This window comes from Haliotis rubra, unplaced genomic scaffold (genome assembly GCF_003918875.1).
Source record: "Haliotis rubra isolate DU_JTF1 unplaced genomic scaffold, ASM391887v1 Scf353, whole genome shotgun sequence".
In the NCBI taxonomy this organism is placed as follows: Eukaryota; Metazoa; Mollusca; class Gastropoda; order Lepetellida; family Haliotidae; genus Haliotis; species Haliotis rubra.
Window position 1 is genome coordinate 870,992 of NW_025767028.1, and position 14,772 is coordinate 885,763.

At 42.7% G+C, this 14,772-nt stretch overlaps 2 protein-coding genes across 3 annotated transcripts in view; one reads left to right on the forward strand and one right to left on the reverse strand.

Moving 5' to 3' along the window:
- Positions 1-1,689: 1,689 nt before the first annotated feature.
- Positions 1,690-14,772, reverse strand: part of LOC124285142 — a 62,476-nt gene continuing 49,393 nt past the window's right edge. Inside the window, exons 3-9 of one of the 2 annotated variants that reach the window (XM_046721306.1) lie at positions 12,885-13,088; positions 10,244-10,400; positions 9,433-9,489; positions 8,526-8,837; positions 5,454-5,510; positions 3,707-3,750; positions 1,690-1,960 (exon numbers count right to left, since the gene is read on the reverse strand). In XM_046721306.1, coding sequence (XP_046577262.1) covers positions 1,905-1,960; positions 3,707-3,750; positions 5,454-5,510; positions 8,526-8,837; positions 9,433-9,489; positions 10,244-10,400; positions 12,885-13,088 — 887 coding nt within the window. In that variant the 3' untranslated portion in view covers positions 1,690-1,904. The remainder of the gene's footprint in view (positions 1,961-3,706; positions 3,751-5,453; positions 5,511-8,525; positions 8,838-9,432; positions 9,490-10,243; positions 10,401-12,884; positions 13,089-14,772) is intronic. The other variant, XM_046721307.1, reaches the window with a different exon arrangement.
- Positions 3,758-5,447, forward strand: LOC124285143 (protein PBMUCL2-like). Its single transcript, XM_046721308.1, has 2 exons — positions 3,758-4,986; positions 5,061-5,447. Exons 1-2 carry the CDS (start codon positions 4,632-4,634, stop codon positions 5,402-5,404), a joined length of 699 nt encoding a protein of 232 aa, XP_046577264.1. The 5' UTR covers positions 3,758-4,631; the 3' UTR covers positions 5,405-5,447.

A 14,772-nucleotide genomic window follows, 5' to 3' on the forward strand; every position in this document is an offset into this window, starting at 1 on the left:
GATGCATATAACGTAAGGTTCAAAGCACAACCGTGTCACGCGTGTTAAATATTTCACTATGCATTTACCGCTGATTGTTTGTTTCACCTTGAGACACCATCGAACGGGAATGGATACTTTCATTTGCCCAGTTGTTTACGACAAACTAGATCCATGAAATTCCTGAGTCCACAACGTGCCAGTATCTCAGGCAGACAACGGGATGTGATCATGAAACAGTGTGGTTCGCATGTTGTTTGAGATACAGTAGCTCTGAACTGTTAAAAAAAGGCGATATGATTTAACATTGTGTTGGAACATACTTGATTTTGCGTGATCTGACAATACAAGTAAACAGTTAGAGTATATACAATGATGAAATAAACATGCGTCTGTGATGGCGGTTAGTTTCTTAAATATGGTATCAGTGATATGCCATATGGGCAGAAGCTACAAAAAGAACTATTATCGTTCTTCATTCGTAAATGGAATCCATGGTAGTTTTCAAAACAAAAGTTTACAAAAATATTGTTTAAAACTAAGTGAGGAAACTATAAATAATAATAATAATAATGTCACTATAAAGCGCAAATGTCCACACACTTATGAATGCTCAATGAGTTCAAAAGAATTGAGTAAAAGAGTAAACTATGGATATTTCGGTGAACGATTTTTAGCAAACAATAAACGATTCGAAACATCTATTCCGAAATCAGTCGTATTCAGAATGAGTATCATGACCTTTATCTCGAATTTGATATTACGTTCCCCTTGGACACTTACTTACCGGAAGTAAGCTGTAGTTCCATGGTTGTTGCTGATGTCACTAGTCAGTATAATATTTATCCTGATTGCTCAACAAGTTACCATGTAATCTCCGATACACCAATGCCTCGTTCAGCTTGAACACACATACATCTCTTTCACGAAATAATGTGGTTAGTTCTATGAAAGTATGAAACATGGCAAACTAGCTTCCGTGGAATGAGGGCGCGTAGTACCCGAACACACTACGATATTGTTGTGATATGGGTTCGACAATACTACAGTGTCGGGATGCTACGCGTTCGGTTTTAAATTAAATTTAGAGCTATTATACTTTCGTTATATACCTCGCATTTTCCCACACAGTAGCTTTATCTCCTAATTATGAACCATGGTGGCTGCTGAAGAAAATCACAAGATAAAATGGAAAGCGACATAAAGCGAGTTATCAACATTGCATCGGCGTAAATGCCACATAAATACCTTATACACACACGATTGTATAACACATGTATATCCCGTACAAAACAATGGTATTAAAATAGTTTGATTGGCGTAACCTGAAGTCGTCAGTGACGGGCACTGTCTGGTATAGCACAGGGGGAAGAAGACACGTATGGATTGACAAGGTGATTGGAATATACAGTGAATTATACTTATTGCGAATACAGGTAAGGCCAACTGATGGTTATAACGAGGTGTATCTTTGTTCCAACCACTCGCTGTATAATCGAAATGCATATGATGTACGCCGGTTATTACGAATTAAGATGAATGCCCCCTTGTGAGTTAATTACAACCGTAGATTACAGTGCCAGATAGATGGGAAGTGGCTTACATGGGGTAGTGATAGCTATCATTTGTTAGACTTTCTAAATAGTCCACTGGAATCTAGGCCCTGGTCAACAATGGACGTACAACACAGTTGTTGATATGGGAAGTGGCTTACATGGGGTAGTGATAGCTATCATTTGTTAGACTTTCTAAATAGTCCACTGGAATCTAGGCCCTGGTCAACAATGGACGTACAACACAGTTGTTGATATGGCACTTGCATTACTGGCTTCTCACGGATACACCCATATGAATTTGGTGCTTTGCTGTCTTCAGGAAGCAGATTGGAATTCTGTAGACAATATGCCTTTGGAGGCGGCGCCATATCAAAGCGAGTGTTTGGTGAAGCGGCAGTAAAATCTAGAACCCTGACGAAGGTGACCTGGAAGAGAGACCACAAATGAAACGAAAAGTTCACCTTTAAGGGAATGTGTTATGTGTCTATAAGACAGACACGTGGGATGTGGAAATCGGATCAGGGATATGGAAATGGGGTCAGGGATGTGGAAATGAGGTCAAGGATGTTGAACTAGGGTCAGGGACGTGGAACTGGGGTCAGGGACGTGGAAATGGGGCCAGGAATGTGGAAATGGGGTCAGGGATGTGGAAATGAGGTCAGGGATGTTGAACTAGGGTCAGGGACGTGGAACTGGGGTCAGGGACGTGGAAATGGGGCCAGGAATGTGGAAATGGGGTCAGGGATGTGGAAATCGGGTCAGGGATGTGGAAATGGGGCCAGAGATGTGGAAATGGGGGTGGAAATGGGGTCAGGGATGTGGAAATCGGGCCAGGGATGTGGAAATGGGGCCAGAGATGTGGAAATGGGGGTGGAAATGAGGTCGGGATGAGGAAATGGGGTCGGGATGTGGAAATGGCGTCAGGGATGTGGAAATGGGGAAATGGGGTCAGGGATGTGGAAATGGGGTCGGGATCTGGAAATGGCGTCAGAGATGTGGAAATGGGGTCAAGGATGTGGAAATGGGGCCAGAGATGTGGAAATGGGGCCTGGGATGTGGAAATTGGGCCATGGATGTGGAAATGGGGCCAGGGATGTGGAAATGGCGTCAGAGATGTGGAAATGGCGTCAGGGATGTGGAAATGGGGCCAGGGATGTGAAAATGGCGTCAGGGATGTGGAAATGGGGCCAGGGATGTGAAAATGGGTCAGAGATGTGGAAATGGGAACAGAGATGTTGAAATAGGGTAAAACTGTGTTGTTTTGTTGAAATGACGTACGTAAATACTTCCAGCTATGCGACGTATGCCAGAACAGTGCGATGATTAATAGACAAGGAAGATACAGGGACCAAGCTTTTACTTCGTGACAGACGAAGATCGACACACCCAAGCTCGGCAGAGGGGTGTTGACTGCGTGGTATTTAAATTATCCCTATCATATACTGTGAATAAAAAGTTAAGCGCCTCCCTGTATATTTTGCCAATATAGGTTGTCTCATAGGAAATCTTACAGAAAAAAACAACTATTATACTTGTAATTTGGTTTAGTATTTTCAGTTTAAAAACAAAACCTTTATGGAAATTATCTTTAACTTTAGACAGGATGTATGCGCTTTTGGAAAAAACATGCATTTTGTTTTCCTCAAAAAGGTTACCTTCTTTTGAAAAGTGAAACGTATAATCACGTTATATACCTCTGATTTTCCAACACATCATGTAATTTTGTAAATCTTAATAACGCGGTTATGGTAGAATGGAGATAAACGTACTGTGTTTGAAAATCAGAGGTATATAACTCTAAATTTGATTTAAAACCGAACGCGTAGCGTGAGGATTTAAATAAAACGTAGGAATAGTTAGTCTGCTTTAAAAAGCAGTGCCATCATATCTTTAACAGTATTTCCTCTAATTTTAAATTCAATTGATTATGATATCCATAAATCAGTTACCAGATGAACCTTCTCTAAATATGGATTGGTCTTCCCAATTATTTTAGCCTAACATTTCCACAGCTTCACACCCTAGTTTTGATATAGGCTGGCGCTTGACTTTCTATTCTCGGTATACATCTTGCTTCATATGCGCGTACTCTGCATCTTACAAACACTAACACTTGAAACTCGTTAGACAACTATTGACGGAATTTGAAATGACATGAAAAATTACATTACTTTTGTCCCACAGGAATGGATCTCTCCCTTGGGAGTAGGCGTCCCTGGAAATAGAGTAAAATGATTGATAGTAAAAATAATGAAATATCTGTCTGCGAATATACTGAAACAACAAGGACGAGTTTGGATCGTATCAGCCGGGGACCGCATCAACAGTGGACCGTATCAACACGGGACCGTATCAACAGTGGGCCGTATCAACAGGGGACCATATCAACATTGGACCGTATCAACAGGGGACCGTATCAGCAGGTGACCGTATCTACAGGGGACCGTATCAACAGTGGACCGTATCAACAGTGGACCGTTTCAACAGGGGACCGTTTCAACAGGGGACCGTATCAACAGGGGACCATATCAACAGGGGACCATATCAACATTGGACCACATCAACATTGGACCGTATCAGCAGGGGACCGTATCAGCAGGGGACAGTATCAACAGTTTACCGTGTATCAACCGTATAAACCCAGGAACGAGAAACACTCGTCAATCTGTAAGTGGAAAACTCCAGTTAGCCAATCTCGGCCATTTCCTTAACCTCAAGGCCCAATGGCTGTTGGCTATGGTGTAACGTCTCCCCACAGAGTAGACAGATATCGACCCAAACAAACTCGCGGATACACAGTTTCAGATCAATGCTTTGTCTATGAAAAGACATATTTTTATGGAAACAAATAACTCGTCTCAGCCGGGTGATTGTCTAAACTTGAAGGAAATCAAGATATGCTTCATGTAACATATAAATAAAATATGAATGTGCGTACTTGTTGCGTAGGCCCGACATCCATTTACAATGCGGCAATTGGTCCGTGGGACCTTCTACCAAGCTGTCTGTGAGGCGCTAGGGCGGTAACAGTCATCACATTTACTTTTGGGTGAACAGACAATTGTGAACAAAGCCACTTATCCAAGGTGAGACTATATGTGTTACGTGTGCTTCGTTGTGAGTCAGGATTGCCGTCCTGGAAACTCTCAGGAGTCAAGCTGCCAAACATGGTCACCCGTCAGCGACAGGACCACAGGACCACACAAGACCACTCCATGCACAGGACCACACACCACAACGCTAGACCCAGGGGAGAGGACGCTAGACCCAGGTGAGATGACGCTACACCCAGGTGAGAGGACTCTAGACCCAGGTGAGAGGACGCTAGACCCAGGTGAGAGGACGCTAGACCAAGGTGAGAGGACGTTAGACCTAGGTGAAGTCCCAGATGAGAGGACGCTACACCCAGGTGACAGGACGCTAGACCCAGGTGAGACGACGCTAGACCCAGGTGAGATGACGCTAGATCCAGCTGGAGGACGCTAGACTTAGGTGAGAGGATGCTAGATCCAGGTGAAGTCCCAGGTGAGACGAGGCTAGACCCAGGTGAAGTCCCAGGTGAGACAACGCTAGACCCAGGTGAAATCTCCAGTGAGACGACGTTAGATCCAGGTGAGAGGACGCTAGACCCAGGTGAAGTCCCAGGTAAGAGGACGCTAGACCCAGGTGAGAGGACGCAAGACCCAGGTGAGACGACGCTAAACCCAGGTGAGACGACGCTAGACCCAGGTGAGACGGACCTAGATGAGAGGACGCTAGACCCAGGTGAGAGGACGCTACACCAAGGTGTGTGTCGCCGAGTTCAGTCGGGGTTCGGGACTTACAATAAATTTCTCATTTGGGTAATTTGTGAGTGTGAACGAATATAAATGATTGCGTCCATTGTTCAGCAATATCACAGCCGTTCCCTCTACTCACCTGTTGAAATCGGAGAACGTCTTTCTGTCATATCGATCTGTCCACTCGCCTCGGAACCTGTAGATATAGACGTACACAATCACGATGGTATAAATACAATAAAAGTAGTAGTGAAGTAGTCACGAGTGAACACAGGGTATACCTTCCAACATACACTACACCAATCGCCCAAAATCCGCCTTTGTGTGTGTTTCCCTACAGCGTGAATACATACAGAGCACAAACATACAGAGCACAAACTTACGGATCATATCTATAACGGATCAGCCTTCGGAAAATAATATCTCGAAAAATATACCAAACAACGATTTCCGTCGATATATGTACAACAAACAAAAAGTCTGTATTTCACATGCACAAGGTTGTTGTGTTTGGGCGTTTGAATCAAACATGATGCTGGTGTGTTTCAGCACCCTTGTTTTTCACTGTTTTTGACAATGTTTGATTTCACTCAAACTCAACGAATATTGAATCAGTTGCTTCACTGCATGTTCCAACATGTCGTTTATAGTGCCCATTAAGCACACAAAAAGTTGCATTTATCATAGAGTATAGATAACCCCACCTCGTTTAGGTTTATATATGGTCATCAAATTTTAGAGTGTTCCCATACTTTTTGCTTGTAGTATATAATCACTTTTGTGGTAATCCTTGATCGGCAATTATAGTTGTATAAGCAAAACACCCGAGACAGTGAAATGTCAATATTCTTTAAACTTTACATGCAAAAAGTGTTAGATATAATGCGCTATCACGACAACAACATGTAGATAATGACGACCCTGTACACGTGTCTATACTAGAGTGTTTCTGTGATGATGCGCTATCACGACAACAACATGTACAGAATGACGACCCTGTACACATGTCTTTACTAGAGTGTTTCTGTGATGATGCGCTATCACGACAACAACATGTACAGAATGACGACCCTGTACACATGTCTATACTAGAGTGTTTCTGTGATGATGCGCCATCACAACAACATGTACAGAATTACGACCTTGTACACATGTCTATACTAGAGTGTTTCTGTGATGATGCGCTATCACGACAACAACATGTACAGAATTACGACCCTGTACACATGTCTATACTAGAGTGTTTCTGTGATTTGGGCTTTTGCCGATACTATGTCCGCCCTTTCCGGGTGTTGTTGGAAACTAAGACTGGTGATAAATGTTAGCTACACGGAAGACACACCCTAACATTGGTGTTGGACGTGCGATCGTAATCAGCCCAAATTTGGAATTTAGAACCCCTCTCGTGAGTTTGAGGAACTTCTTGAGGACTTTACACAAGGAACGGCGGCACTTTCGACAATGATATCCGCAGCCACAAGACCCATGGGGAACAAATTATGTTTCCTATATACGCTGTACATATAATATACCATCAGTCTAATCGGCTCCTCTCGCGGATATACAGTACCTGTTGTCTGAGGCTCAACCTGTCACTGTAGCAATACTTTATGTATGCCCGATGGCATGAGATTAAATAGGTGACACCCTTAATAGTGAGTATCTCCCAGCCCACAACCCAGTCACAAAACCCATAGAGGTAAAACGACCTTACATGTTCGACTTAAAATAATCTTTGTCTTTTTATGCACCCATTCACATTTATAATAGACACTTTCCTTTCTGAGAGGGTTCTGCTGGATTCCGGAGATTGAGGAAGTGATTGGCTTTATATCATACTGAATATAGCAACAACGACTGTTTTCTTGAACGTACAGTCTTCATTAGCGATGCTAGATTGACTGAGACTCACCCTTCGTTATCAATGCTAGATTGACTGAGACTCACCCTTCGTTATCGATGCTAGATTGACTGACACTCACCCTTCATCATCGATGCTAGATTGACTGAGACTCACCCTTCATTATCGATGCTAGATTGACTTAGACTCACCCTTCATCATCGATGCTAGATTGACTGAGACTCACCCTTCATTATCAATGCTAGATTGACTGAGCCTCTCCCTTCGTTATCGATGCTAGATTGACTGACACTCACCCTTCATTATCGATGCTAGATTGACTGAGACTCACCCTTCGTTATCAATGTTAGATTGATTGAGACTCCCCCTTCAATATCAATGCTAGATTGACTGAGACTCACCCTTCATCATCGTTGCTAGATTGACTGAGACTCACCCTTCATCATCGATGCTAGATTGACTGAGACTCACCCTTCGTTATCAATGCTAGATTGATTGAGACTCCCCCTTCAATATCAATGCTAGATTGACTGACACTCACCCTTCATCATCGATGCTAGATTGACTGAGACTCACCCTTCGTTATCAATGCTAGATTGACTGAGACTCACCCTTCATTATCGATGCTAGATTGACTGAGACTCAACCTTCATTATCGATGCTAGATTGACTGAGACTCACCCTTCGTTATCGATGCTAGATTGATTGAGACTCACCCTTCATTATCGATGCTAGATTGACTGAGACTCACCCTTCATTATCGATGCTAGATTGACTGAGACTCACCCTTCATTATCGATGCTAGATTGACTGAGACTCACCCTTCATTATCAATGCTAGATTGACTGAGACTCACCCTTCATTATCGATGCTAGATTGACTGAGACTCACCCTTCATTATCGATGCTAGATTGACTAGGATTCACTTTTCATTATCGATGCTAGATTGACTGAGACTCACCCTTCATTATCGATGCTAGATTGACTAGGATTCACTTTTCTTTATCGATGCTAGATTGACTGAGACTCACCTTTAATTATCGATGCTAGATTGACTGAGACTCACCCTTCGTTATCAATGCTAGATTGATTGAGACTCACCCTTCATTATCGATGCTAGATTGACTGTGACTCACCCTTCATTATCAATGCTAGATTGACTGAGACTCACCCTTCATTATCGATGCCCGATCCCACTGAGACTCACCCTATATTATCGATGCCAGGTTGACTGAGACTCACCCTTCATCATCGACGATGGATCGCACTCAAACTCACCCTTCATTATCGATGCCGGATCGGACTGAAACTCACCCTTCATTGTCGATGCCGGATCGCACTCAAACTCACCCTTCATTATCGATGCCGGATCGCACTGGAGGCCGAAAGCCCGACTGATTCCGCTCCGCCATATAGTCCTCGTAGGTGTCGGAGCTCGCTCGAGCGATGCGGGGCCCGGCGTAGCTGGTGTAGGGCTTGGGCCGGAAGTCGGCTGTCCGAGTCTGCAGCTCATAGGCGTTGGGGTAGTTGGTTCTGGGGAAGGATTCGGGAATGTTGGAGCGAGGGAGCGAAGAGTTGTAATGTCTGTGCGAGGACCTGTGGCCACGGTCTATAGAACCTTCTCGGATACCGCGGGAACCCGATGGGAACGGAGTGTACATGCTGCAAGAATAGTGATGAAACAGTTGTACATGGTGACTCGGTGGTGTAGACGCGTGTTAGTGTAGGAGATTTATTACTTAACACCCTATACTTGTCCCCCGTGAATATCAGGGTTAATCTTCAACAACCTATACTTGTCCCCCGTGAATATTCGGGTTAGTCTTCAGCAACCTATACTTGTCCCCCGTGAATATCCAGGTTAGTCTTCAACAACCTATACTTGTCCCCGTGAATATCAGGGTTAGCCTTCAGTAACCTATATTTGTCCCCCGTGAATATAAGTGTTAGTCTTCAACAACCTATACTTGTCATCCTTGGATGTTCGGGTTAGTCTTCAACAACCTATACTTGTCGTCAGAGGCAACGAACCAAAATGCATGGTTTTGGATCACAGAGTTTAACTGTATTCAAGAATCTGTCGAGATCTGTACGTGTATCTACCTACCTGTCGAGATCTGTACGTGTATCTACCTACCTGTCGAGATCTGTACGTGTATCTACCTACCTGTCGAGATCTGTACGTGTATCTACCTACCTGTCGAGATCTGTACGTGTATCTACCTACCTGTCGAGATCTGTACGTGTATCTACCTACCTGTAGGGTCTGTAGTGTTCCCCCTCGCCTGTGTTCAAACTGAACTCGGAGGCAGGCCTGTACAACAAAAAGAAGTAGACGAATTTCGACTTACTCCTTGGCTAATCTGCCATCCATCATCAATCCATCTGCCAAATCATCCATCCATCTATCCTTCCGTCCATCCAAACGTTAATCCATTCAGCCAAACCACCCATCCTTCCATCCACCAGCCAAAAAATCCATCCATCCCTCTATCTATCAGTCTAACCATCCATCCAAAAAAAGTTAATCCATCCATCCACGTCCATTCATTTGTAAATTCGTGATATGTTTCAACAATGATCCATCATGTAAATGGTCAAACTGTCCATCTGACAACGCCCATAACACCAGCCAGTATACGTGTTCACTAAAACCTCATGTTTCTACATTCTTGTTACGTCTTTTCTCACTTATGCGTGTATCAAGGAATAATGTTTGTATTACGAATAATGTGATCTTGTGTAAAGTATGCGCTCATATCGTATTGGGCACTCCTTTATCTGTCACTCGTTTTCGACTTTTTTGCCCTTTGCCCATTTCTGCGAAATGTTCAGCGGGGTAACCTAGTGGTTAGATCGTCCGCTCGTCACGCTAAAGACACATTGGGTACAATGTGTGAAGCCCATTTCTGGTGTACCCCGCCGTGATGTTGCTGGAATATTGATAAAGCTGAACTCATCCATTCACTCACTCTCACAATCCGCCAGTCGGAACCAGTCAGTGGAGAGGTATATGTTAAGATTATTTGCTATGGTCACGGTAGGGGACGGCCGCTCCGTCTATATACCTCTTGTGCGTCTTGTCCCGGCGTCTCTTGTATAAGCAGGCACACATCATGACGACCACCATGATGATCAGGAGGATGCAGATGGCGGCCACCACGCCGATGACGATCAGCTCCTGTTGCGTCAGGACCGAGGAGTCAGTGGACGTGGTCGAGGTCACTGAAGCAATAAACGAATTAAGGTCAGAAGGCTGACGTTGTGTGCTGGCGATTAGGTGCCTCACGCTGGGAGTGGGTTCGAATCCCGGATGGGACTCAACCCCAAAAGTACTAGATCTGTTCTTTACTGAAACAGTGTCATTCCAAAAACAACAGGTGTTTTATTTGACCGCTTTCTAAATGGCACTGTGTATTCAATCAATGAATCATTGTTCCGTACTGAAGCGGCCAGGGTCCTAGAGTACGTAAAACATACATACATTTACATTTACCCGAGTAGTACCTTTTACATTTTTGTCAACGTTTATTTTTTCTTTGTAATGTTGCACGGGATATTACCATTGATAAATTAAGAGCCATGTGAATTAATCCAGAGCCATGAGTGTTGCTTATTTAGTAACTTTCGGATATATAAACGATGATATAATAAATATTTTCTTATAATGATAAATATTTTACAGCGGACAACCAAGAAGGAAATGGTACTCGTCCTCGACAGTATTTAAATCACATAGTTGGCACAGTCTCTCTTGTCGATTAATATTAGTATAGCGTTCAGTTTATGTTAATATATATAGATTATGAGATGAAAATCAAGTAAACACACATTTATACATTAAAATATGTTTATAACGAATACGTTTATAACTTTCTCACGGATGTAACGAGCGGTTTGGGTTTTACATATAACTTTCTCAAGGATGTAACGAGCGGTGTTGGTTTTGCATATAACTTTCTCACGGAAGTAACGAGCGGTTTAGGTTTTGCATATAACTTTCTCACGGATGTAACGAGCGGTTTGGGTTCTGCATAGTACTTACTACGGTTATATCGAAATCACAGATGTAACGAGCGGTTTGGGTTTACATATGACTTACTACGGTAACATTGAAATCTCGGATGTAACGAGCGGTTTGGGTTTTGCAAATATAACTTACTACGGTTATATCGAAATCACGGATGTAACGAGCAGTTTGGGGTTTGCATATATTCAGTATATAATTTGATACGGTTATAATGAATTCACGCATGTAACGAGCGCTTTGGGGTTTGCATATAACTTTCTCACGGATGTAACGAGCGGTTTGTGTTTTCCATATAACTTACTACGGTTATAACGAACTCACGGATGTAAGAAGCGGTTTGGGTTTTGCATACAACTGACAAATGTTATAACGAACTCACAGATGTAACGAGCGGTTTGGGTTTTGCATATAACTTACTACGGTTATGTCGAAAGAAAATCAGTTGTCCTTTGATTCCGTTGTAACTGTAGTTATTGTATGTAAGTATCAATGTATACACCATGTATTGTTTTAGAAAGTGAACAAATGAAACATAGGTAACAATGTAACATATTACACCTTCTGAGTTAAGTAACGAGATAATAGATGCCCATGTCATACGTTTAGATAGGTTTTTGAACTAGAGCGTTGGACATACTGATATTTAGGCACGAGTGTCGTAAACATAGGATCGTGGGTGAATATACTATACTGTTTATTATCGAAATCGTCCGATCCAAATTTTAACATTCACCCCCTCGTAGGTGAACGTCCCCGATATTTTTGACGCCCTCGTAGGTGAATATTTTCGCCCTCGTAGGTGAACCCGATATTTTCGCCCTCGTAGGTGAACCCCGATATTTTCGCCCTCGTAGGTGAACCCCGATATTTTCGCCCTCGTAGGTGAACCCCAATATTTTCGCCCTCGTAGGTGAACCCCAAAATTTTCGCCCTCGTAGGTGAACCCCGATATTTTCGCCCTCGTAGGTAATACATTAATGAACAATGCTATGACGTCACATTTTTTATATGACGTTGCGTTCTACATGCGGCAAAGGCGGGCAGCCCGCCTATGTTTAAAAGTGGATTTTGGTTTATTTTCCTCAATTTGACGACTTTGGTAATAAACAGAATATTGTATTCGTGTCCATATCATACTATTTTTACGACACTCGTGCCTACATGTCAGTATATCCCTCACTCACGCTCGGGTAATACCAACACTTAGGCACTCGTGTCGTAAACATAGTATGACATGGGCGCTCATATAATATCCTCTATATACTTCGACCACGGTAGCCGTGACATTTGTCAGATGGGTACACACAATGCGTGATCAAACATCAACTTGTCAGTCTGCAATGGCTGAGTGGGTTAGATAGCTGGTGTGCTGGTGATATGGTGCCTCTCTCTGAGAGTGTGGGTCCGAGTCCCGGGATCCAAGCAACACCACTTTCCGTATATGAAGACGTCTTACCATAGTAATGTTCCTGTCGGTGTATGTACTTAGGGGTATCAGGAAGTACTAAGGAATCCGATAACGACAGGAAAATGAGTGTGATGCCCGCCAGGCGATTCCCTCATCTGGCCCATTACAATTATCGCAGCTCTCCCAGGTTAGCCTCTACTGTGCCTCTAGCGTTCCGACATACAGTTTTAAAATGGTAAAGATACAGACAGATAGATGTTTGGTGACTTACATTCACACTTTGGGATGGCATTGTTCCACTGGCCACTGGCCTGGCATGTCAGTTCTGACGCACCGACGAGTCTCCTGCCATCGTGACAGCTGATGGTCACTTTCGTCCCCACCGCCCTCTCCGTGGTCGACAGCCGCACGTCGTTGATGTTGTCAATAGTCACGATGGACTGAGGGACACTCGAGTTGGAAATCTTTGGACACGCTGAAATCAAAGAAAACTATAATGACAAACAGTTGACTGAACCCTGCTGCTTCCACTGTGACCCTCAGTGACCACAGCGATTTAGGCGTCTTGTACAACGAACATAAACTGCTGGGACTTACATTCTTCCCGGGGACCCTGCGGACTTAATATATCTTGGAAGTATTTGAGAATGGAGAATAGAGAATGCACAGGTAAGATCAAAGCTATAAAGAAGACAGACAGACAATCGACAGATCACCGACAGACCATCGATGTAGAGTCGATATAACAATACCACCACAGCTCCTATAAAGCGTTCAACAGTAACAACAAGGTATGTATCTCTACACCCACTGGGCACATTCAACAGTGACAAGAACAAGGTATGTATCTCCACACCCACTGGGCATATTCAATAGTAACAAGAACAAGGTATGTATCTCCACACCCACTGGGCATATTCAATAGTAACAAGAACAAGGTATGTATCTCCACACCCACTGGGCATATTCAACAGTAACAAGAACAAGGTTTATATATCCACACTCACTGATCACATTCAACAGTAACAAGAACAAGGTATGTATCTCCACACCCACTGATCACATTCAACAGTAACAACAACAAGGTATGTATCTCCACACTCACTGATCACATTCAACAGTAACAAGAACAAGGTATGTATCTCCACACACACTGATCACATTCAACAGTAACAATAACAGAGTATGTATATCCACACTCACTGATCATATTCAACAGTAACAAGAACAAGGTATGTATCTCCACACACACTGATCACATTCAACAGTAACAAGAACAAGGTATGTATCTCCACACTCACTGGGCATATTCAACAGTAACAAAAACAAGGCATGTATCTCCACACTCACTGGGCATATTCAACAGTAACAAAAACTAGGCATGTATCTCCACACACACTGATCACATTCAACAGTAACAATAACAGAGTATGTGTATCCACATTCACTGATCATATTCAACAGTAACAAGAACAATGTATGTATATCCACATTCACTGATCACATTCAACAGTAACAAGAACAATGTATGTATATCCACATTCACTGATCATATTCAACAGTAACAAGAACAATGTATGTATATCCACACTCACTGATCACATTCAACAGTAACAAGAACAATGTATGTATATCCACACCTACTGATCACATTCAATAGTAACGAGAACAAGGTATGTATCTCCACACTCACTGATCATATTCAACAGTAACAACAACAAAGGTATGTATCTCCACACCCACTGATCACATTCAACAGTAACAAGAACAATGTATGTATATCCACACTCACTGATCATATTCAACAGTAACAAGAACAAGGTATGTATCTCCACACACACTGATCACATTCAACAGTAACAACAACAAGGTATGTATCTTCACACACACTGATCATATTCGATAGTAACAAGAACAATGTATGTATATCCACACACACTGATCACATTCAATAGTAACAAGAACAATGTATGTATATCCACACTCACTGATCATATTCAATAGTAACAAGAACAAGGTATGTATCTCCACACACACTGATCACATTCAACAGTAATAACAACAAGGTATGTATCTCCACACTCACTGATCACATTCAATAGTAACAAGAACAATGTATGTATATCCACACCCACTGATCACATTCAATAGTAACAAGA